General features: G+C 44.3%; 1 protein-coding gene across 1 annotated transcript; it reads right to left on the bottom strand.

Annotated features, from left to right (window-relative positions):
• Positions 1 to 492: 492 nt before the first annotated feature.
• On the bottom strand, positions 493 to 26,367 carry NEIL1 (nei like DNA glycosylase 1). Its single transcript, XM_082255974.1, has 10 exons — positions 26,253 to 26,367; positions 19,545 to 19,968; positions 15,867 to 15,986; positions 15,596 to 15,659; positions 15,377 to 15,476; positions 12,488 to 12,612; positions 12,124 to 12,151; positions 8,768 to 8,823; positions 4,680 to 5,124; positions 493 to 675 (listed from the first exon to the last, which is right to left on the bottom strand). Exons 2-10 carry the CDS (start codon positions 19,964 to 19,966, stop codon positions 647 to 649), a joined length of 1,389 nt encoding a protein of 462 aa, XP_082112100.1. The 5' UTR covers positions 19,967 to 19,968; positions 26,253 to 26,367; the 3' UTR covers positions 493 to 646.

Genomic DNA, 26,367 nt, shown 5'->3' with positions numbered 1-26,367 from the left:
CCCATAGTTAACACGTTTACCACCCCTGTCCCAACTGCACCCCCTTTAGCCAGTGGTGAACACATGTCACAGCTGCAGCAAGAGTAACACGCTCTGTCATGGTTGGTGGGTGTAGCGCCTGCCAAGCATGACTCATCCAAGTGAATGAGGCTGCTCTGCAAATGCCCTGCAACCTTGTGCAGTGCAGCAAACAAGGGGTTAAAGCAAGTAGCGCTGTGCTGCTTTCTCACCCCTGCTTTAACCCCTTGGACACCACAAAGCATGCAGTTGCGGGGTGGCCCCATTTACACAAATCAACTGCAGGGTTTTACTACCACCCAACTTTGTGTGAATGAGCCCTAAGGGTGCCGCTGCCGAATGCAACTAAGCGCTCATTCACAAGTGCTATTCAGTGCTATATGCATAGCTATTCAGAAGGTACAACAAAACCTGAACAATAAGGGAATTTGGACAATGATAAAAAAAAAAAAAAGTGTAATTTATTGAACTTGTATAAATCTTTTTTTTTTCTTCATAAAATCTGTTATAAAAATTGCAAATTAATGAAAAGATAGTTTAAAATTCAAAATGCACTTAAAAGGCATATTTATTATCAAAAGGCCAATAGATGAAATGTTCCTCGCACCAGGCTTATAGGATCGGTCAGCTAAGATTTGGCTTCTGCATTCCGTACAGCTGAGGAGGGAATAAAACACAAAAATGTCAGAATTGGAATTATGAGGATAAAGTTTATTTTACTTTTTATGTAATTTTTTTTAAAGCACTTTTCACTAAGTAAGGAGGAGTTAAAATGACTGCTTGGTTAGGTTTGTGACCCCATTGGGAGAGGTTTTCCTCACTTTCTGATCCATACAAGAAATGGGGGGGGGGGGGGGGGGGAGTGCAGTTTTCACCAGGACAGGAAGGCACAAAGAAATGACATTTTTATTTATTTATTTTTTTTTTAATTTACCCTTTCTGAATCTACTTAAAAATGTGTTTTTATCTGTGCTCCCATTGGAAAATTTGCCTTGAATTTTATCCCTGACAGGAAGTAAATAGAAATCTCCCCAATAAGAATGCAGACAGCAATAAAATCCTGACAAAGACTCTAACCTTTCCAAACTCGGTTCAAAGCCTAATAAACTGTTTTGGTTGGAGCTTTCATTAAAAATACCATTATCATTTTCCTAATACACAGAGATATCCTAAAACTGGCTATACACTAGTAGTTTACAGAAAGAAAACATTTGTATGAAAATTCTCAGTACATTTATTAGTGTGATGAATGTCGTTCGAGAGTAGTTCAAAATTTCTTTTGCTTTTAACATTCGATTTTGGACTAAATGGACTTAACCAAATGAAAACCACATATATTGTTAGAAATGTATGCATTTGAGAAAAATGTTTTTTCTGTCCCTTCAAATTCATTGCAGTCAAAAATGTATGCCCATTTCTCCCCACTAGCAATCAGAAAAATCAAACAATGTTCTTAAAACAAGAACTTGCAATTCTAGTGTATGGCCACCTTCACATTAATGCGGTGCAGGAAACGTCACAATCCGGTGAGTTTCCTGCACCGCATTCATATCGCACGGCCCTGGCGATCCACAGCGGGTGCCAGTGCAATCCTAATGACACTCCAAATGCAGGTCGGAGTGCATTTGCCGACACCAGATCACATGGCACAAAACGGCCATGCGGATCTGGTTGCAGTGTGGTGCCAAAATTGCTCCATGCTTGCCTTTGATGTGATGCAGTGGGATTTGAGCCCATTCAAAACAAATAGGCTCAAATCACACCGCACTGAACTCCATGTGAACTGAACAGGGATGCAGTGCGGTTCCTGTGTGATTCACATGTGGAACCAAGCCTTAGGGCTCTTTCACACAGGCGGACCGTTCAGATCCGCCTGTCCATTTTTTTGGCGGATTTGAACGGTCACCCCATGCATCCCTATGGGGCATCGGATGTCAGCGGAGACATGTCAGCTGACATCCGATCCGTCAAATCTGGACGGATGGAAACCCTATTTTCCATCCGTCCAGCGGATTGGATGGGATTGGATGAGAATGGGCCGACGGTCCGTTCTATCCGATTTCCCCCATAGAGATGCATGGGGAACTGACAGCTGTGTCTCCGCACACAGCACGGAGAACAGCTGTCATCCTCCTGCTCAGCAGGGGATCGGCGGATCGATCCCCCGCTGAGAAAAATGGAGTCCGTCCGACGGACGGAGTGTGTGAAAGGGGCCTAAATCTTCAGCTGTTTGCTGGCTGTGTTCTCTGCGGAGCTGTATGCAGCTTACTAATTGCTATGCGTGGTCCCTAACACAGCATGAACATAATTTCAAAAGTGAGAGGTACTTCCTTGCACACGAAAGCCATGTTTCAGTGGAACTCCATTTTTTAACTTGCACATTATTTATTAGGGATGAGAAAAAATGCAACACATTGACAGTGCCAACAGCACCAGTCTACATTTTCTATTTAAAAAATTTTTTTTTATTATAATGTATACTGGGGCTGTTGGCAAGGTAGACATGGAGGGGGGGTTTACTAAAACTGGAGGACTCAGAATATAGTGCAGCTCTGCATAGTAGCCAATCAGCTTCTAACTTCAAATTGTTTAATTTAAGTGATTCTAAAAGCAGAAGGTTTTTTTTTATCTTAATGCATTCTATATATTAAGATAAAAAAGTTACATGTCTCAGAACTTATGTACTTTTTGAAAATTTTCAATAAAATTTGTTTAACCACTTGCCTTCTGTGCACTTAAACACCCTTCCCATCCAGGCCAATTTTCAGCTTTCAGCGCTGTCACACTTTGAATGACAATTGCGCGGTCATGCTACACTGTACCCATTTGAAATTTTTATCATACAAATAGAGCTTTCTTTTGGTGGTATTTAATCATCTCTGGGTTTTTTATTTTTTACAAAAAAAAAGAATAAAGACAAAAAATTTTGAAAAAAAAAAAAAAGTTTTTCTTATTTTCTGCGAGTAAATTTTGAAAATAAATTTTTCTCCTTCGCTGATGTGCGCTGATGAGGCGGCACTGATGGGCACTGATAGGCTGCACTGATGGGCACTGATGAGGTGGCACTTATGGGCACTGATGAGGTGGCACTTATGGGCACTGATGAGGAGGTACTAATATGCCGCACTGATGAGCACTGATAGGCGGCACTGATAGGCGGCACTGATAGGCGGCACTGAGAGGTGGTACTGCTGGGCACTGACAGGTGGCACTGCTGGGCACTGAGAGGCGGCACTGCTGGGCACTGAGAGGCGGCACTGATGGGCACTGATAGGCGGCACTGATGGGCACTGGCGGATGGCACTGGACACTGACGGGTGGCACAGATGAGCGGCACTGATGGGCAGCACCATCAGTGCCCACACTCAGTGCCCATAGTGCTGCCAGTCAGTGCTCATCAGTGCCTAGATGAGCAGGCACTGATGGGCACTGACTAGCAGCACTATGGGCACTGATTGTGGGCATTGATGGGGGGCACTGATGGCGGGCACTGTGGGCACTGATGGGGGGGCACTGTGTGTGTGTTTTTACCTTGTGTAATCAGGGCACTGGTGATCGGTGCCCTGATTACATTCTCCTGTGTCCCCGGCGCTGTGAGGCTCCCCCTCCTTCCTCACACTGCAGGCTCCGTGTGAGGAAGGAGCGCCGGCAATGAGAGATGATCTCATATGTTTACATATGAGATCATCGCTCATTGGACGGCCAGATCACGTGGTGAATGGCCGCTGTGATTGGCCATTCACCACGATCTGTGATCGGCCGTGTCCAAGGGACACGGCCGACACAGATTTTCCCCGCAGCGCGCTCGCGGGAGCGCGCTGGGGGCGTGTCACTGGGAGGCCGTTTAAAAACGGCCTCCCGAAAATTCGAGTCCGCGCTGCAGCCGTATATAGGCTGTAGCGCGGATGGGGGGTGGTTAAAAAAAAACAAAAAAAAAACTTCAGTGTGCAGCAGTTTCCCTCATACTTACCTGCGCCCCATCTCAATCCAGTGATGTGCACGAGTGCCTCAGCCGTCTGAGACTGATTGGCTGAGACAGGGCAGTGATGGCATTGGCTCCTTCTGCTGTCAAAGTCAGTTAGCCAATGAAGAGAGAGGAGGGGGCAGAGGTGAACTGCGGCTCCGTGTCTGAATGGACACACGGAGCTGCGGCTTGGCTCTGGTGCCCCCATAGCAAGCTGCTTGCTGTGGGGGCACTCAGCTGGAGGAAGGGGACAGGAGTGCTGAGGAGGGGCCAGAGAAGAGGAGGATCCAGACTGCTCTGTGCAAAACCAACCGCACAGAGCAGGTAAGTATAACATGTTTGTTAAGAAGAAAAAGAAAGAAAGTTTTAAAGAAAAAAAAAAACGTTAGTATCATATAGTATCAAGTATAAACCTGTAAGCTGATTGGTTTCTTTGCACAGATGCACCAGATTCTGCACTCTTCAGTTTTAATAAATCCCTCATAGTCTACACTAGCACTGGATTTTGGATTAAAGGACCACTGGATCCAGTGTGTATCTGACTGATACAAAAAGTAGTATTGATACAAATATTAATAATGACACCTTCATTTTTAAGAATACTATTATTAATATTATTATTACTACACAGCAAAGTAGTTTATGTATTCCTCCAGCAGAAGCAAAAAACAAAAAGTAATATTAGTTCAACACTCACTAGATTTTCTTTTTGTTCGTGTTTTCACCTTCGGAGAATTTCGCGGTGTGGTGCTCATGTCAGATTTTAGGCTCCGTGGTCTAGGTTTTGGAGAATTTTGGGGCTTGTCAGATTTCAGCCTCTGAGATCTGGCTTTTGGAGTAGCGCCATCCTCAGTCTGTGGTTGTGTAGATGTGACTCTCTTCGAAGGAGTTTTCCGTGCAGAGCTTCGATGAGAGGATCTCCTGCTCACATCCCTCTCGGGCTCTTTGATGGTTTTCTTCCCTCTCGGTATCCTCTTTGCTCTTTGTCCATTCTTGGTTTTCTCTTCTTGAACCACATTCTCCTCTTTCACTCTCCTCTTCCTTTTTGCTCTTGTTTCCCCTCCTTCTTCACCATCTAGCTCCTCTTTTACTTCTTGTTTCACAGTCAAGGACGTTTTTCTTTTAGAGGCCGTCTTCTCTACCTAACAGGGCAAATACAGATCAGTAACAGAGCATGTCACCTTATTTCTACTAATGGAGGTCAGATAAGCTTTTGGCAGATAGGGGGTTGCACATAGTTTAAGGAGCAAAGTTCCCCTTAAAATACTACAAAAAATGCAAGTTTTTGGAGGAAAACTGCAGAGCATTGCACCCACGTTCAGTGGACCCGGGTGCAAAGTCAGGCTCCTGTCCATTCTTAGCACAACTCTGAGGCTGTACATCTGTACATCTGGGGCCCCCGGGACAAAGTCGGAAATGTCGAAACGCGTCGGGACGTGGCTATACGGCGTCCACTAAAGATTGACTGTAAGACGGGAGAGGAGCTTCTGGAGTCCTGTGTATGCAGCGCGAGCCGCGGATCGTACATTCAGGCTGTCAGACCCCTATCCAGTCTATTTTGAGCATTGCTTTTACCAGTTTGTAAAAAAGTGAGTGTGATATTTTGGTTTAATAAATCTATTTTATAAACATTATCACGCTATGGAGGTGCTTTTTGTTTTTGTCTTCCACACATTGTGAATGAGAGGAGGAGGTGTGCAACAGCATCAGATACCAGGAGGAAGCTTTGATATATTCATGCTGTATTTGCCTATTCCATGAGAGTGGTTAGGCATGGTTTTCTGGGGAGTCTGCATTTTGGCTAATTCTCCCAGCACTGGTGTTGGTGACTTTTTATGGTGGCTCCTATAACTGCCACCAAAAGACCCTTCATCAAAAGACTGTGTATTGCTCTGGCACTGAACAAAGGACCTTTTGAAGGACTCTAATGTGTTTTGTTTTATGTTGTGAATTATTTATTCATGCAATTTATGCACTTTTTGCTTATTTGCACTGTATGATAGGAGGGTAACACCATCCTTGTGCTACTGAAATTCTAAGGAAAAAGGTTGTCAGTTTCAAAGCTGCAGGAATGGGCTACGAGCGCGTTGATCAGCACAATTGGACTGCACTGAAACTACAAAACCGTCTGGCATGGTGGGAGACAGGACATGTAGTTCATTTCATTCACAGATTGCTACCCATTTAAAATGTGACAGCAGGAAGAAGGGGGTGGAGGTGGGGGGGGGGTGCTGCATATTAGGAGGTTACATCCTAAATAAAGGTGTAACATGCAACACATTACTAAAGCTGAAGTTCTCCTATAAAGCTGCTAAGGCTGTTGTAAAGAGTCTGTCTTTAGAGTAAACACAAGAAACTGCTACGGGTATGTTATCCATGCACCTAGTGGTGCCAACATATACCAGCAGCAGCCTCAAAAACGCCTTCAGCCATCACCGAATACTCTGTCCTGAGAGGCAGAGCTCTAAGGCACTTCCCCATAGTACCAAAGCTTTTCACCCCTTCCTGTTTATTCCTACTGGCCAATGAGGGACCCCTAAAAGTGATGGACCAATAGGAAAGTTGTTGTAACTCAATGAACAGTGATGGACCAATAAGAATGGGAGTCATTGGGACTTAAAGCATTTGTTACCCCAACACTTTATATCCCTGATATGTGCCTGCTGTACCATGTACTTGTATGAGAAAGTATCCTGTTCTCTTTGTATTGCTTTCTTTATGTGAAATTCCTGGTGTTCCTGCTAGTCCCTCTGCTTTCCTATTAAAAACTGACCACACTAATCAGGAGAACACACCATGGTCAGTTCTCTAGCTATGCTGGGAACTCAGTGCACTCTTCTCCAATGATCAGACTTGACCTGACACGCCCCCGCTGCAGAGCCATTCCCTGGGAAGCTCAGTGTGCTGCTGCTTCTCCTCCTCCAGCTCATATACAGCTGAGAAGAGAGGGAATGTCATCATCTATAAAAAAGTTATTTATAATGTTTTTTTTTTTTTTTTTATTTCTATACGAAAATGTTTTGCCTTTCATTTCTATTTTAAACTAAATGGGTTGTTTTACAAGGTGATCGTTTACAATTACTTCAAAGTAGAAATATAGGCACACAATGTTTTTATTATGCTGTTTGTTCAATAAACCTTTATGAGGAAAAAAAAAAAAAAAAAAAAAAAAAAAGAAATATAGGCAATTTATTTTTCCATTTTACAGATATTCATTGTCAGATTTTTTTTTTTTCCGCCATTTGCGTCCCATTGTGAAGATTTTCCTTCACTTCCTGTCTCATAGCCAAACAGGAAATGAGTGGAAATCCCTGCAAATTAGGGGAATTTCTTGGACCCCCCGGTCACCAGAAGTATAAACTTAGGGGTTTATTTACAAAAGCTGGAGAGTGCAAAATCAGTCACACTTCTGCATGGAAACCAATCAGCTTCCAGGTTTTAGGCCGCTTTCACATAGGGAGTCCGTTCAGACCCGCTTGTCAGTTTTTTTTGGCGGACGGACGCCCTATGCATCTCTATGGGGCATCGGATGTCAGCGAAGACATGTCCACTGACATTCGATCCGATCCGTCAAAACCGGATGGATGGAAACCATATTTTCCATCCGTCTGGTGGATTGGATCGGAGGAGAACGGACAGACGGCCCGTTCCCATCTGATTCTCCCATAGAGAAGAGCGGGGACCTGATAGCTCTGTCTCCGCACACAGCGTGGGGACACAGCTGTCATCCGCCTGCTCAGCGGGGGATTGGCGGATCGATCCCCCGCTGCTATAAATGGAGTCCGTCTGATGGACTCCCTGTGTGAAAGGGGCCTTATTGCCAAAGCTTAATTGAACAAGCTGGGGTTAGAAGCAGATTGGCTTCTCTGCAGAAGTGTGACTGATTTTGCATTCTCTAGCCTTAAGTGGGGTACAAACTATAAAAAAAATCGGGTGAAAGATCATCCGATTTTCCTTGTTTGACAGCAAATCAGGACCGATGAACAAAAATTCTCGTACGAAAAAGGCTTTTTTGTTGTTGTTTATTGTTTCTGATCATGCGCAGTCTCTTTTCCGATTTTTCTCGTACAAAAACGGTATACATCAAAACGAAAATCTTTGGAGTTTGTCTCTTGGAGAATTTTCGTATAAAAATTCAGAACCAGCTGTCGAAAGTTGTGTACACACTATACGAAAATTCTTTGAATGAAAATACTGCCCAATTTTCTTAGTGTGTACTAGCCTTTAGTAAATAAACCCCTCAGTTTTGGACAGAGTGTGGAGAGTGATGAGAACTCCTGTCAGTTTTTATTGCTGTCTTTGCCCCCATTAAGAAGATTCACATTCTGTAATTGTCCCATTTACCATTATCATTGAAAGTAAAAGAAATCCTAAATTTTGGGTTGTCCCCAGAAAAGTAAGAGGGGAAATCTTCCAACGGGGACACCAGGTCCAGTGACTTGGGAGTCCCCAAGAAATTCCCTTAATTAGCAGGGATTTCTTCTCACTTCCTGTTTGGCTATGGAACAGGAAGTGAAGGGAAATCTCCAAAATGGGACACAGATGGCAAAAAAAAAAAAAAAAAAAAGAAAAAAAAAACTGACAGGGTTTATAACCCTCCCTTACTCTATCCGAAATTGAAAAAAAGAAGATTTGGCCTATAGTTCTAAAGTAACCTTCCCCTACTCCATCTCAATAAAAAAAAGTTTTGCCTTTGGATATCATTTTTCCTTCTACCATCAAACACAATTTTGTGTTGGTAGAACAAATGTACAATTACATTGTGTTTTCCATTACAGCACATACCTTGACTGGTTTGGGTTTTACGGCCAAAGATTTACATGGTTTCTTTACTTTGTTCCCTAAAAGATCAAGTTAATATTTTATTAGTTAAATAAGAGCAGTAGATTATAAATGTTAGCAGGTACATCAAAGCAAAAAGGTGTTCAAAGACTTACAGTTTGTTTTCTTTATAAAGCAGCCACAGCTTGGGTAATAAAGCCTTTCCCGCCAGCATACTGTACAGTGGGAACCTTGCTCTCTGAGTGGAAGCAGCAATCTCTTTGCAGAGATCCCACCGGGGATCAGGAGCTTTGCTGATTGCAAATCTATTGGTCTGCCCCACTAGTGGGCCAGTCAGACCTCTGCAGAAAGACCACTGCTTCCACACAGAGAGCAAAGTCCCACTCTGCAGCTGCTGGCAGGGGGGGGGGGGGTAGCTCAACTGGACTTTAAAGCAAGGCCCATTACTGTTTTTGTGGCAGATCTAAGCATGATGTGAACTAATTAAAAGGCTGTTTGTACATACCTGCATGCAGCAGCAAACAGTATGTAGTGCAAAGTTCATCAATGCATCTTGGGTTTTTACATAACTTAGTTCTTACTATACATTTTGTTTGTTATTTTTTCTATGTTAAAAAAAAAAAAATTTAAAAAAGGACAAAAAGTTGCCCTAATGCAGATGCACTGAAGAGGCACGAAACACATACAGGATTTTTTTTAATACACTACACTAATGTCCAATGAAGCAAATAGACTTTTTTAAATCCGAACTCCATGAATTAAGAATAAAAAATGCTACTCTTACAATGGAGACACACAGCAAGGGTTGATGCTCATTTAGTCTAGGGGTGCAGGGATAAGGTGTACTACTTACCTTATCTCTTCTATCCCAAACTCCAGGCTGTGGGTGGTCTCTCTGTCATCACGTGCGGTTCAGGGCTATGGGCATTGCATTGTACATGAGCAGGCGAGCTTATGACCAGAGCCCAAAGTGCCTTACAAGAGCAACAGCACTGAACTTGTCACACGGAAAGAAGGAGCCAGCTGGAGTATAAAATAAAACTTCTGCTTAATCCTGCAACCCTAGACTAAATAACCATTTAACCCTTGGGTTGTGGGGCAGGACCCCATAAGCAAAGGGTATATTTGGTTCCTGGAGTTCAGTTTTAAAATAAATGGTCTGTGCAAACTAATTGCAATTTCTGCTGAAAAAACACATCCATGTAAACTCCAAACTGACTTGTCAGAGCTCACCCAGGTCTATAGACTCCTTTCCCACTTCAATGTGACAGCAATGGACCAATAAAAAGTAGGCACCCAGCACTCTCCTATAGGAGAGGGGAGCAGAGGAAGGAGGAGGGAGAGGGGAAGGGGGAGGGGGGAAGGAGGGGAAGGGGAAGGGGGAGGGGATGAATCACATGTACACCCATACCCGGAAGTTCCAGGTATTTCACTTCACTATGCAAAGAGTGGCCAGGGGAAAGGTAAGTATATGCAGATGGGGAGACCAGTATATACAGTGGGTACGGAAAGTATTCAGACCCCCTTAAATTTTTCACTCTTTGTTGTTATAATACAGCCATTTGCTAAAATCATTTAGGTTCATTCTTCTTCCTCATGAATGTACACATAGCACCCCATACTGACAGAAAAACACAGAATTGTTGACATTGTTGCAGATTTATTAAAAAAGAAAAACTGAAATATCACATGGTCCTAAGTATTCAGACCCTTTGCTCAGTATTTAGTAGAAGCCCCCTTTTGATCTAATACAGCCAGGAGTCTTTTTGGGAAAGATGCAACAAGTCTTTCACACCTGGATTTGGGGATCCTCTGCCATTCCTCCTTGCAGATCCTCTCCAGTTCTGTCAGGTTGGATGGTAAACGTTGGTGGACAGCCATTTTTAGGTCTCTCCAGAGATGCTCAATTGGGTTTAAGTCAGGGCTCTGGCTGGGCCATTCAAGAACAGTCACGGAGTTGTTGTGAAGCCACTCCTTCGTTATTTTAGCTGTGTGCTTAGGGTCATTGTCTTGTTGGAAGGTAAACCTTCGGCCCAGTCTGAGGTCCAGAGCACTCTGGAGAAGGTTTTTGTCCAGGATATCCCTGTACTTGGCCGCATTCATCTTTCCCTCGATTGCAACCAGTCGTCCTGTCCCTGCAGCTGAAAAACACCCCCACAGCATGATGCTGCCACCACCATGCTTCACTGTTGGGACTGTATTGGACAGGTGATGAGCAGTGCCTGGTTTTCTCCACACATACCGCTTAGAATTAAGGCCAAAAAGTTCTATTTTGGTCTCATCAGACCAGAGAATCTTATTTCTCACCATCTTGGAGTCCTTCAGGTGTTTTTTAGCAAACTCCATGCGGGCTTTCATGTGTCTTACACTGAGGAGAGGCTTCCGTCGGGCCACTCTGCCATAAAGCCCCAACTGGTGGAGGGCTGCAGTGATGGTTGACTTTCTACAACTTTCTCCCATCTCCTGACTGCATCTCTGGAGCTCAGCCACAGTGATCTTTGGGTTCTTCTTTACCTCTCTCACCAAGGCTCTTCTCCCCCGATAGCTCAGTTTGGCCGGATGGCCAGCTCTAGGAAGGGTTCTGGTCGTCCCAAACGTCTTCCATTTGAGGATTATGGAGGCCACTGTGCTCTTAGGAACCTTAAGTGCAGCAGAAATCTTTTTGTAACCTTGGCCAGATCTGTGCCTTGCCACAATTCTGTCTCTGAGCTCTTCAGGCAGTTCCTTTGACCTCATGATTCTCATTTGCTCTGACATGCATTGTGATCTGGAAGGTCGTATATAGACAGGTGTGTGGCTTTCCTAATCAAGTCCAATCAGTATAATCAAACACAGCTGGACTCAAATGAAGGTGTAGAACCATCTCAAGGATGATCAGAAGAAATGGAAAGCACCTGAGTTAAATATATGAGTGTCACAGCAAAGGGTCTGAATACTTAGGACCATGTGAAATTTCAGTTTTTCTTTTTTAATAAATCTGCAACAATGTCAACAATTCTGTGTTTTTCTGTCAGTATGGGGTGCTATGTGTACATTCATGAGGAAGAAGAATGAACTTAAATGATTTTAGCAAATGGCTGCAATATAACAAAGAGTGAGAAATTTAAGGGGGTCTGAATACTTTCCGTACCCACTGTACGTGAACCTTTTTATTTTGCCCTGTAAGAGTCTTTATCTTTACTTTGTAAAGTGCTGTACAAACTGTTGGCCCTATAATATAATTCCTGTATTCCGATCATCCCAGATAAAGACACAGAATGGATGCTAGATTTTGAATCCTAGATACAAAACAGAAAGACTAAAAACTTTGATACTATTACCAGTAAAAGGAATTGTCAGTAAAAGGAATGCAAACTCACCCTTTGGAGCAAGTGGACCCGGATCCCCCTGTAAAAAAACAACATTAGATAAACAAAAACTTTTTACATCTTCTTGTAAATTTTTTTTCCATTGAAATAAACAGAAACATGCCAACAATATGTAATATAGGCATAATCATGCCCTCTTCCTTAAGACATTAAGACAGTGTTTCTCAACTCCGGTCCTCAGGGCACACTAACAGGCCAGGTTTGCAAGAAAACTGAAATACATCACAGGTGATACCATTTGCTGCTCAGTGATTGCAGTATTCTAGTCTGCATCTCCCCAAGGTAATACCTAAATTCTGGCCTGTTAGTGTGCCCTGAGGACCGGAGTTGAGAAACCCTGCATTAAGACTCCTACCTGGAACCAGATGGTCCTCCCATTGCTGTCTTTCAAAGTCTTCATTCCAGGGACAAAATAACATTGCAGCCACGTTCCAAAGGCAGCGTAATCAACTGCATTCTCAGGGTCATATCCTTTACCTCCTAAGGAAAATAGGTTCTGTAATTAGGTATACCTCAGTGGTTTCTATTACAGAATACTTAAAAACACATTTGGGGGGGATTAACAAAGAGTGGTGCAAGCACAAGCTTGGATCACTCTGCTAAACATAAAATGGAGCAGATGTTACTGCTGATTCTCAAAAAGGATGCAAGCACCTTTGTTAATTAGGAGGGATCAGTTCTCAGTTTTGCAATGTCTGCAACAGGCAGCTTAAGGAACGGAGAGTTGGAGCTGCATGCTCCCATCTCTTTACCATCCCTACCCCACCCACCCCCTCCTCCCCTTGCATGCCATCCCCACCCCCTCCTTGCATGCCATCCCCCACCCCATCCACCACCCTCTTGCATGCCACCCACCCCCCACTTGCATGTCATCCCCACCCCATCCACCCCCCCCCTTGCATGCCGTCCCCACCCCATCCACCCCCCCCCTTGCATGCCGTCCCCACCCCATCCACCCCCCCCCTTGCATGCCGTCCCCACCCCATCCACCCCCCCCCTTGCATGCCGTCCCCACCCCATCCACCCCCCCCCCCCTTGCATGCCATCCCCACCCCATCCACCCCCCCCCTTGCATGCCATCCCCACCCCATCCACCCCCCCCCCCCCCTGCATGCCGTCCCCACCCACCTTCCACTTGCATGTCATCCCCACCCCATCCACCACCTCCACCCCCCCCCCCTCCCCCTGCACTCCAAACATTTCCTGCACCATTATAAGCTTAGGTAATTCTCCAGATTCTCCTGTATTTCTTGCCTACAGTGAAATTCTCTTACCCATGTAAAATGTTCACTTAGCTACCCATCGCGCTGTATATACACTCACATTTTTATTGCCACTATGTTTAGCTGGTAAGAGAAAAAGTGAAATAACTGGAATGTCAGGGTAAGCATGTAACTCACACCTCTCCCCATCTAATGGATGCTAGGTGCATGCTGATTGGTCCAATGTTGTCACATGAAGCTGGGAAAGGAGTCTATAGCCCTGTGTGAGCTCTGGCATGACAGTTTGGAGCTTACGTGACTATTTCTTACTCCGGTCCTGACAGCCAAAAGGAGCAGCACAGGAGGGTGTAAAAGTGGGTATATGCCTCTCAGCAGCGTGGGTGTTAGGTAAACCTTGTACTTATCCCTGCAACCAAAGGGTTCCTTTTCAAGGCCCATGTAACAATGCCAATTCTGCATCAGCAATTTGTAACATCTACAGAATCTCCTTAATGTTTTTGTTGCTAGAAAATAATGCATTACAGTCAATGATAGGTCGGTGTTGCAGACATTTTGAAAAGTGATTTGTAGTGATTGACTTTTTGCAGCATTTGGCACTAGGTACAAAATTGCCAGTTGCAGTATTCCATGTTATCCAATGCAGCAACTGACGACCGGGACAAACCAGCACTTTTTAGCTGCACATAGTATTGTAGTCTTTACTAGCACTCTAACTAGCTAGCCATAAAGCCCTGTTCACACCCGAGTGTTTTAGGTGCAGTGTGTTAAAGGAGAATTTCACCTTTTAAAAAAAAATATATATAAATCGCACATTTTTTGCAGGTAAAACATTTTTTAAAAATGTGCATTTTTTTTTCTGGATCCTGCAGAGCATTGCACCCATGATCAGCAGTCTCAGTCTCCTGCAGACTTTCAGCATAGTTGTTTGCCCGTACCTCATACGGGCAGGCCATTACCTGAAGCAGGAAGAATTAATGGACTGCCAGAGCCCTCACCAGTGCCCTGGTAGAACTACAAGCCATCAGCTGCAATGACTAAAGGAGCTTGTAGGCATTCAGAGGAAATTGAATGCGCTCTTTTCAAATTCCGAACGACGGGCGTGGGGAGAAGAACCCCTGCCCTCTGTTATAGGGAGAGGGGGGTGAGGGGGGGAGAGCTGCGAGACCTGGAACAAGTTTACATGTGCCACCCTAAAAACAGGTGGAACATGTAACATGTTCTGAAGGTGAACATATCCTTTACAAAATCCTGCTTACTATATCCTTGATACACCTTTATTAAAAACGCACATTATGTAGAGTTCGGTGGTAACCGCTGACATTCATTTTCAACCCTAGTGATGAGAAAATTCGAACAAGCAGGCTGGAAATATTTTCTCAAATGAACAAAATTCTGAGAATGTGGTTTTCACTTGAGAAAAAAGTATACATACTACAACAAAACCGGTTTGATACATCTGGGATTCCATTCAAGTAGCAGGTCTGGCTAAAATTTTACCGAAATTAGTTGGCTCAATGATGGCAAGAAATAATATTCTAAAGAGCAATTTTTTTTAGAATTTCCATACAAAATAGAAAATCTAACCGTTTATGGCCAGCTTGAGCTTCGGGACCATGATAATAGCAATGTTTATTAACTGGAACAAGCTGACATAGCAGGAAGTTCTGCTGTGCACTCAGGCTTGCAAAGTGTTAGGCTGAGTTCACACATATGCAAATTGGATGTGGGTACCCCTGCATCCAATTCGCATGACAAGCGAGTGTGACCAACTCTAAATGGAGCCGGTTCAAACAGGTCCTGATGGTCGCGGTTCACATTTAAAAAGGGTCCTGTGCATCTTTGGGTACAATTCAGGCAAAAATTTGCACCCAATTCACACCTAAACTGGTAAAACAGAGACGCGCTGGACCCCAGACATGAACCCACCGCCGCATATCTGTGAACCCAGCCTAAGTGATCTGCAAAGACTGCTTTACCACTCTGCAGATTATTATCGCATTAGAATGTGATTCTCCTCGTACCCAGGTCAATGACTTCCAATGGAACCAAGTGGCAGAGCTGCAAAAGGTCTGGATTCTCCTTTTTAACTTTTATTTTCTTGCTGAGTGAAAGGTCGCTGTTCTGTGGAAACAGGAGGGAGTCAGAACAGATGTCCATAAACTACCAAGTATATCATTTGTTATTATCATTTGAAAACCAGAACCATTATTAGTAACAATAGTAATAGAATTCCTTTGGACCTGATTCTGATGCTTCACAGCCTCCAGGACTTCACGAGCCGGCATGAATGGTGGAATATGCAACCTGGCCAAAAACAAAAAAGACATACTAAATTCCAAGTACTCACTGAGCAAATAGCAACCAGAGAGATACAAATGGAACATGCACTCCTAGATTCCCATATACAGTATGTATATATATATATATGTATTTTTTTTTTTAATTAAAAGGAAGAACTGCTTGTTTCATCAGTTTTCAAATCAGCAGTGTAGTAAACCTAAAATTGCTTACCGATACAAGATCTCTGCTCGCAAGTAATTGCCAATGCCATTAAAATATTTCTGGTTCAACAAAGCTTCACATATTGGTTTGTCAAATGCTTTGTCAGACAAGCTTTTCAAAACATTCTCCCTGGAATAAAAATGGAAAAAGGTTTAAATTACACACATCCATACATACTCTAGTCTAGACATATAGTATAAAAGTAGTGTTAGTGCACTGCCTGCATCTGCAACGCAGCTTGCGCAAACCCTTCCACCCATGGCATTTATAATTTATTGCCCCTTGTAATGTCATTAACTTTACATTGGCGCCCGCAGCGATTCGCAGAGGGCAGTGTGAACTGCCTGCGAGTGAGATGCAATGCGGGAACTCACACTTGAATTACGCTGGTTCCTGCATCGCACAAAAAAGAACTGAAGTGAAGAGAAATCTCCCCAATAGGACACAGGTGGCAAAAAAAGGTTATAACCCTCCCTAAGGCTCGCTTCACATTGATGCGATGGAGGAAACGCAGAGGAATTGCTGCGTTTCCCTCATCGCACCACATAGCAATCGCACTATGTTCATGCGGTCTGCTGCAGGTGTCCATTACAAGTTAACAACACCTCAAAAGCAGGTTGCAGAATGCAGTGCGTTTGCTAGAATCAGATTGCATGTGTATGAACACCAATACAATCCGATTCCAGTGCGGTTGCACCTTTTTTCATGCGGATCTGGTGCGATTTGATCCTTACAAAATGATGGACTCAAATCACACTGCACAGAATCGCATGCGATTTTCACATTAATGAAGTGCGATTACTATGTAAATCACATGCGATGTAACGCATCTACTTTAACCACTTAAGCCCCGGAAGATTTTACCCCCTTCCTGACCAGGGGGTATTTTGCGATTCGGCACTGCGTGACTTTAACGGACAATTGCGCGGTCGTGCAACGCTGTACCTAAACCAATTTGACGTCCTTTTTTTCCCCACAAACAGAGCTTTCTTTTGGTGGTATTTGATCACCTGTGCGATTTTTTGATCATGCGCTATAAACAAAAAAAGAGGGTCAGTTTTGCAAAAATAACAATATTTTTCACATTTTTTTATATGAAATTCCCAAAAAATCTAAATTTTTTAACATTTTAGGCCAATTTGTTTTATGCTACATATTTTTGGTAAAAAAAAAAAAAATAATATTGCAAAAAGCGTATTTTGATTGGTTTGCGCAAAACTTATTACGTTTACTAAGGGAAAGATTTTTGTCATTTTTGTTGGGTTTTTTTTTTTTAACGCGTAATGGCGGTGATCTGCGATTTTTTTTGCGGGACTGCGACATTGTGGCAGACAGATCGGACCCTTGACTAACATTTTTAACACTTTTGGGGTTACCAGTGACATTACTGCAGTAATCAGTGCTATACATATGCACTGTTACTGTAAAATGACACTGGCAGTGAAGGGGTTAACTTTTTTGAGAGGGAGGGATTATGTGTGTCCCTAGGGGCGTCATTCTTACTGTGATTGGCTGTGGCTTGAGGTGTAGGAACAGTGATCAACAGTCCTACATAGTAGAACCGTATGATCACTGTTCTTACACAGGGGAGAATGACAGGCGGCTTGTTTACATCAGCCGCCTGCCTTTCTCCCGCTCTAACGGACGATCGCGAGTGCCCGACGGACATCGGGTCCGCCGGCACACGCGGGGGGGGGGGGGTCCGTGAGCGAGCGGGAGCGCGCCTCCGGCGGCGCACGCTCGCTCCCCAGAGCCTCACAGGCTAGTGACGTATCCATACGACACTTTGCCTGTGAGGGGCTGACCGCCGCAGTATATGTACTTGCGGCGGTCGGCAAGTGGTTACCAAATTAAATACTGCAGCCTGCAAGCAGAACATTATCTATAAAGAGATAATGTGCTTGACTGTAGGGATGCAGATTATCTGTGCTTGACTGTAGGGACTCTATTGTCCTCCAAACACGGCAAGTCAAGTTAATGCCAAAGAGCTACATTTTGGTCTCATCTGACTGCAGAGCTTTCTCCCAATCCTTCTCTGAATCATTTAGATGTTCATTGGCATGACTGTACATGTGCCTTCTTGAGGAGGGGACTCGCAGTGTTTTTGAGGAAGAAAAATGCTGACTATGACCCTAAGAACACCATCCCTACAGTCAGGCATGGAGGTGGAAACATTATGCTTTGGGGCTGTTTCTCTTCTAAAAAGGTACAGGCCAACATTGCTGCATTGAGAGGCCAATGGACGGGGCCATAAATTGTAAAATCTTGGATAAGAGCCTTCTTCCCTCAGCCAGAACACTGAATATTAATCATGAATGGGTCTTTCATCATGACAAAGACCCAAAACATACCTCCAAGTCAACAAAGGAGTGGCCCAAGAAGAAGTACATTAAGGTCATGGAGTGGCCCAGCCATCCTCTGAACTTTAATCCAATAGAAAATTTATGGAAGGGGCTGAAACTTTGAGTTGTCAAGAAACCTTAAGGGATTAGAGAAGATCTGTAAAGAAGAGTGGACCCAAATCCCTCCTGAGATGGGTGCAAACCTGGTCACCAACTACAAGAAATGTCTTACCCCTGTGCTTACCAACAAGGGTTTCTCCACCAAGTACTTAGTAAGGTTTTGGTTGGGGATCAAATACTTATTTTACTCACTGAACTGCAACTCAATTTATAGCATTTGTTTAGTGTTTTTTTTTAGGGGGGGGGGGGGATTTTTGGTTGATATTTTCGCTCTGTCATTTTAAATACACCTATGATCAAAATGACAGAGCTTTCATTTCTTTGTAAGTGGGCAAACTTCCAAAATCTGCAGGGGATCAAATAATTATTTTCCCCACTGTACCCGAGACCCATCTCAATCCTGCGATGTGCATGAGAGTCTAGCCTCTCCGGGGACTCTGCCTCCTCTTTGGCTTAGATAGCAGCCGGAGACATTGGCTCCTACTGCTCTCAATCAATGCAAGTGAGCCAATGAGCAGTGAGTGAGGGGGCGGGGCCGAGCCGTGGCACTGTGTATAAATGAACACACAGAGCAGCGGCTCAGGAGCGAGCCTGTTTGGGTGCCCCCATAGCAAGCGGTTTGCTCTGGGAGCACTTGGCAGGAGGGAAGTGCCAGAAGCGCCAGCAGGGGACACGAGAAGCGGAGGATCGGGGCTGCTCTGTGCAAAACCACTTCAAAGAGCAGGTAAGTATGACACGTTTTTTTTTTAACTTGCCTTTAATATCACTTTCAGGCCTTCTTTTTGGGAACCGGGAGGCACGGTTGCATCAGCCAGCCCTGGTCCCTGCCACCTGCAGCTTGTTAAAATCTATGACAGGCTGTAAAATGCAGGGTCTGGACATTGTACTGAACAGTCACCCCTTTAATGCTGAATACATTCCAAGACGTATACCTGGAGCACAGGAATTCTGGGTTCTGAGAGCACATCCCTGAGAGAGCGCACGCGGCCCTAAACACTAGTACCGGTCAGTACAGCATCCAGCCACCACATATTTCAGTCTGTTATAGATTTTGGCATTGCGGTTTAGAAGCTGCACCGATCTGGGATGTCTGAAAACGTCAGGATTCGATGCACATGTGCCAATTGGCAGTGTGCATGAGGCCTTACCTATAACATACTGGTATATCATTACATCAAAATCTCTGCAAGAGAATTCTGCAGTCCCCTTTTATCTTTATATTCACCTGAACTTTTCATACTCCGTTATCACACAGGGACCGCGCTCTGGCTGCCACGACCCATTGAATTCCCAGCTTCCGAAGCGGCGTGGGTCCACAAAGCTGAGAACGCGTCGCGGTGAATCCTTGGTGTAGAAGCGCAGGTGAGCATGTTTGGGAAGGTTATCCTCTGTAGTGAATTTAAAGCTCCCCGACATGCCAAACCTGAAAATGACAGAGGCGGCATCCTTCTTATCTGATGCCGGGGTGAGGATCAGCTTGACCTCCTTTCCTCTGGACACCGCGCTGATGGCGTACTTTGGGCAGGAGAATGGCACTTCCGCATTTTTACTGACGGCTGATTTTATCACCTTGCCTGCAAAGTGTAGCCCAGCACAAACCCGATTGGCAAAGAGGCCGGAAAGATGGAGCTCAGGACCCTCTGGCATCTCTGAAACAACAGGAAAAGTCACAACCAATGTGGGGTTTGGACATATAGAAGAAAAAGAGTCATTCAGGCTCACATATACCTATTTCTAACTAAGGAATTTTAATAGGTGGTGAGAATAAGCTTTACATGCTCATCAAAGGGTTTTAACCATTTTATCACTGAAATAAATAACCGCTTAGGTTCTGGTAACGAACCAAACTTTGGGATTATCTTAACTTTCACTTTCTGTGATAAAAAAATAGGACAAATAGAGAGGGTGAATCTCCGTAATGTTAGAGCAGACAAAAACACCCGACAGGGGTTCTAATCCCTCGCTACTCTCTACAACACTAAAGCTGGATACACACTATACAACTTTTGTTGGTAGACTTCCTTTATATTTACCTTTTCTACGTAGTACAAGGGCCGGCCTGATTGCATACAAATGGAAAGTGTTTAGGTCTGACCTCATATTATATGGTTTTGGTAAGTTTGAAGGAAAAAATCTAAAGAAAATCTAAAGGCAAGTGTGTGTAGCGCCAGCGGTTCGGGGCGGGATCGATTGCGGTTCATGCCGCTCCTCCCCTTCCGCTGCTATTTGGCCATTTAATGTGGGTGTTCGGTGGCGTTAGACCACGCCCCCTGATGATGTCAGGTTCTGACGAAACCGGTTGGGGACCGGCAACGTTCGCTTCCTAACACCCTTGCAACGTTCTCCTTCCTGTGCTGGGAAGACTAGGAGATCATCTGGCTACAGCTACCACACTGTCCACTCGCAAGTCCCCTTCAGGATTATGACCCTTGATGCCTGGCTTTATCTACTTAAATGTGAGTGTTTTATTGGCTTTCCTTCATTAAAATATTACCTGTGTTCCAAACATACTGCACCATGAGGAGTTTTTTCTTCTTTTATGTGCTATTGGTGATATTATTGATTCCATGAGAGGAATGACTGGTAACTTACAGAGGCATTTCCTGTGGGAGGAGATTTCATGTCTGTCTACATAGTGTGAAAGGAGACAAGTTCCTGTTTAAAGTGTACAGAGATCCCTACAGCTGATACATGTATTAGGGGGAGGGGGCCAGGGGGGTCATCATTTTTTTAGGGGGAGGGGGGTTTGTCCGCACAGCCTCTGACATCAAATGAATGGGGATCATCCACTTCCGGTAAGAGGCCACTTATACTGGTGTTTGGTGGAGGTTACTTCTGATTTTCATCACCCATGCCTTGGACATCTTATTGGACTCCTTCTTCCTATGGACTTTCTTTTTAGTATCAATACTATTAATACTGATTGATTTTTGTGATCACTATATTGAGCGCTGCATACCCTGTTTTTACAAAGAAAATTGTATAGTATATATCCAGCTTAAGGCTTCATGCACACTGGACTTTTTTCAGCTGTTCCTAGGGGCATCAGGCTTTTTATTTTACAGCTTAACCACTTTACCACCGGAGGATTTTGCTGTCTTACGTCCAGGCCACTTTTTGCGATTCAGCGCTGTGCGAATTTAACTGACAATTGCGCGGTCATGCGACGCCATACCCAAACGAAAGTTACGTCCTTTTTTTCCCATAAACAGAGCTTTCTTTTGGTGGTATTTGATCACCTGTGCGATTTTTACTTTTTGTGCTATAAACAAAAAAAAAGCGTTTATTTTGAAAAAATAACAATATTTTTAACATTTTTTTATATGAAATTCCCCCAAAAAAAATGTAAAAGTCAAATTTTTTTAAAATTTTTGGCCAATTTGTTTTCTGCTACCTGTGTTTGGTAAAAAAAATCATGATAAGCGTATTTTGATTGGTTTGCGCAAAAGTTATTGCGTTTACTATCTACGGGAAAGATTTCTGTCATTTTTGGTGTTTTTTTTTTAACGCGTAATGGCGGCGATCTGCGATTTTTTTTGCGGGACTGCGACATTGCGGCGGACAGATTGGACCCTTGACTGACATTTTTGACACTTTTGGGGGTACCAGTGACATTACTGCAGTAATCAGTGCTATACATATACACTGTTACTGTAAAAATGACACTGGCAGTGAAGGGGTTAATTTTATTGGAGAGGGAAGGGTTAATGTATGCCTGGTGCTTACTGACGTGTGGGGGGGGGAGGTGACTGAGTGACAGAAGGACAGATCGGATGTCCAGCTATGCTGAACACTCCGATCTGTCAGTCCCTGTCACTTAGGAGATCCGCCCGCTCTGTTTACACAGGCGATCGCCACCGCTCCTCCCCTGGCCCGACTTCCGCTGTGAATGAAAACAGCAGGAGCGCGCCTCCGGCGGCGCGCGAGCGCCGCCTACAGGGGGAGGAGTCCAGCGACGTAGGTCTACGTCGCTGGACGGGAACGAGCCACTTTGCCGCAGTACGCTCCATGTGAGCGGTCGGCAAGTGGTTAACAAACGCCACTCCATGTTATTCTATGTGTCCATGCACACACAGGCTTTTAGGAGCTGTAAGTGGCATAGGCATTTTCAAGCTGTAAAAAAAACACCAGGGCGTTCTGGAGCAACACTTTACGCGGTTAAGCACGTGTTAACACTGTATACAGTGTTAAGCTGCGTCAACATTTTTTTAACCACTTCTGGACCGGAAGATTTTCCCCACTTAATGACCAGGCCATTTTTTTGCGATACGGCACTGCGTTAATTTAACGGACAATTGCACAATCGTGCGACACTGTACCCAAGTAAAATTGATGTCCTTTTTTCCCCACAAATAGAGATTTCTTTTGGTGGTATTTGATCACCTCTGCGATTTTTATTTTTTGCGCTATAAACAAAAAAAGAGCGACAATTCTGAAAAAAAATATCTATATATTTTTTTACTTTCTGCTATATAACATTCCCCAATAAAAAAATAAAAAATAAAACTTAACAAGGAACTGGAGACAACTAGCCCCACCATCGGTCCAAGAGGTCATTGATTTAACTAATACACACTCCACTTATGAACGTACTCTAACACTTAAAAACCATGATAAAAAACATATTAACATAATGTGGCAACCTTGGATTACATGGAATACAACCCATCCCGCCTAATATATTATAACGCAGTGTTTCTTTTATATTGCGTAGCACCGTTCCCGCGTCTGGGCACAGTCTCAGAACCCTATTGGGGTGCCCAGGGGCGGGGACGATTGTCAGCATCTTTAGAGGTGCCACAGCTGTCAGGACTATACATGATCAAACAGATGTTGCTTTGTTTAAAAAAAAAATAATAAAATTAAACATTGTATGTCTTTCCTATGGATAAAACTTTCTATATTACCCGTCTGCAATGGATATTACTTGTTTATATAGATGTATTGCTTTAAAAACCCAATGAAGAATTATATGTTAGAAAAAAAAATCTAATTTTTTCATCATTTTAGGCCAATTTGTATTCTACTACACATTTTTGGTAAAAAAAAAAAAAAATCCCAATAAGCGTATATTGATTTGGTTTGCGCAAAAGTTATCGCACCTACAAACTAGGGGAAAGATTTATGTCATTTTTATTTATTTTCACTAGTAATGGCGGCGATCAGCGATTTTTAGCGGGACTGCGACATTGCGGCAGACAGATCGGACCCCTAACTGACATTTTTGACACTTTTGGGGGGACCAGTGACATTACTACAATAATCAGTGCTAAAAATATGCACTGTTACTGTAATATGACACTGGCATGGAAGGGGTTAACACCAGGGGTGATCAAAGGGTTAAATTGGGGGTGCTTTCTAACTGTGGGGGATGTATTTACCGAATGAACACACAGACCGGTGTTCCTAAACAGGAGGAACACAGGATCCCTGAGTTAATTACTGACAGAACAGCGGTCTGCCATGTTTACAACAGCAGACCGCCGTTCTGTCTCCACGGGGAGTGATTGCATGTGCCTGGCGGCAATTGCGGCCGCCAGACCCACTGATGTGCTACCCCTCTGGCGAATGGGTGGGTGCGCCCCCACTCGCAGTCTGTCGGGATTCAAACCTGTGACCAGCCACATCCCAGGCGGTAGCCCTGCTTACTAGGCTACCGTCCTCTCTGGACATTCCTCCCTGAACATTCCTCCCTGAAGCCTATTATTTCAACCTTAGTCTTGCCAAGCTTTGCTCATCACACTTGATTCCCCACACCTGGTACTTCCCTATATAAGTCCAGCCCCTTGCACTCAAGCTTGCTGATTATTGAGCTCCTGAGCCTTGATCAAGCTTCTCCTCACCTGCTGCTCTATCTACTACCACAAATCCAACGCTGACCAGGAATTGACTACCGACTCCTCTTCTGCTTTGTCCCTACCTACTGAACTGCTACCTCTGTTGCTGATCCGGATTGTCTGACCACGCTTACTGCTGCCCGCCCCGACCTTTGGCTCATCTGACTTCTCTCTGGTTATCCCTTGTCTGCTCCTCCACCTCCGGACCAAACCTGCACTCTGCCTGGCTGGGTGATCCTGAGGACCGCGTCCTGGTGTTAGCTTGCAGCGCAGTCTATCCCCACCATCAGGGGCTCTAGTGAAAACCAGCTAGCACTTAGTTTCCGTACCTCAGGTGAACCCGTGTCCTCATCAGAGTACTACCTGGTGTCCATCAGGTATCCAGCACTGCTACCACTGTAGCCAACCCGGATTGTCTGACCACGCCTCTGCCAGACTTCCTGAACCTACTACCGGCCTGCGGTCCTTGCCACTGGGCTCCACTCCTACCTCCGGCCAGCAGTCCTCTGACTCAGGTGAGCCTGTAGGATTGTTACACAGTCCTGCGAAGTGACGTACAGTTAAGTCACTTTGCGGGACAGTGCTGACCTGCCGCAGTATATATACTGCTGGCGGTCGGCAATTGGTTAAGCTGCAGTAATTGGATTTGGGAGTGGAAAATAAAAGAGGGTAGAGAAATGATAAGGCGACTAAACACGCTTTAATGCACATGCAAAACGCTTCTAAAAGTGTGTTTTTACAGCCACTTTTTCCTGGCGTCAGTACTCGTTTTTTGAAAAACATGGAACGCCAATACATGGATATTGCCATGTGGATCATCCTATGTTTTTATTTGAACGCTGTCCTTACTGAACATTAAGAACCGGTTCACACTACTCCGACTTTGGACGAGACTTGTGCGACCTCAAGTCGCCCCAAGTCGCTTGTCATTACAAATTCAATGTAAATGAATGAGAGCCGTCTTAATATGCAATATTGAAGTCGCTCGGACTTCAGAAAAGGTTCCTGTACTACTTCAAGGCGACCTCTATCCGACTTGTGCACATAGACTTCAATGGAAGTCGCCTCTAAGTCGGATCCTTATCTATTTTCAAGTGACTGTGATCAGACTTTCCAGGAAGAAGAAAAAGATTACCCAGGCATTCCCCACAGACAAAGTCGCCTATCATTTAAGTCTCTTCAAAGTAGTGCACAGTCGCGCTAAAAAGTCGCTCCTTCATGGGGCGACTTTCTGGTCGCGGTGGTGTGAACCGGCTCTTAGGCTCCTTTCACACTTGTGCGACTTAGGATCAGACTTGTGAAACCTCAGGTCGCAGGACATGTAAAATGCCATGTATCTCTATGAGAGCTATTCCAATTGACACTACTGAAGTTGCTGCAACTTCAAAAAAGGTTCCTGTTCTGTAAAAGTCGGACTCCACAGCCAGACTCCACAGCCATGTGATTTTTCACTGCAACTTTGGCATCCAACTTTGATAAGATGGCTAGCATGAAAGGAGCCTTAAGCCCCGTACACACGTACCGATTGTCGGCCGTAAATATTCGGCCGCCGACCGATCGGCCGATTGTAGGCTTGTTAGTATGATACAGCCGACAGCGCATTTTCGGCCGAACAGAATCTGTCGTGCAGACTTTAAAATTTTTGTTGGCCGTCACCAGAACGGCCGATTGTTCGCCAGTCAGTACAGATTTCAGCCGAAAACCAGCAGATTTGCAAGACTGGGCATGCTCAGAAAAGAAAAAAGACACGGAAAGTTAACCATCACATGACATCACTTCTGCAGTCGGCTGTCGTTGGCCGACAAAATTCGTGTGCAGTCTTTTGCACTTTTCAGCCGACAGGACAGCCCTGGACTAAAGACGGCCGATCGTTCGGCCGACGATCTCTACGTGTGTACGGGGCTTAAATTAAAAACGCATCCCCCAAATATAACAGAGAAAAATTCTTCCATCTGAAGGTGGGTCAGGTGAAAGTCCCTGGCCACCCTGGAATGCACAATGCATACTGGAATCATTCTAGCGTGTATATTGAATGCCCCCCTGGAATACATCTCCCCAACCCAAAAGCCAGCAGCCATGCACGCATAACATCTTACCTGATTGGCTAGAAGCAGCGAGACAGATTTACAGGAAGTCAAGACGGCAAGTGTGTCCAATGCAGCAAGAATTTTTTGGAACAAATTTCTGCAATTCAAAACAAATTTTAAAATG

This window comes from Pelophylax lessonae (genome assembly GCF_965119305.1).
Source record: "Pelophylax lessonae genome assembly, chromosome: 4".
Classification (NCBI taxonomy): Eukaryota; Metazoa; Chordata; class Amphibia; order Anura; family Ranidae; genus Pelophylax; species Pelophylax lessonae.
Note: the sequence above shows the minus strand (reverse complement) of the source record. Positions and strands in the feature narration are given on the sequence as shown.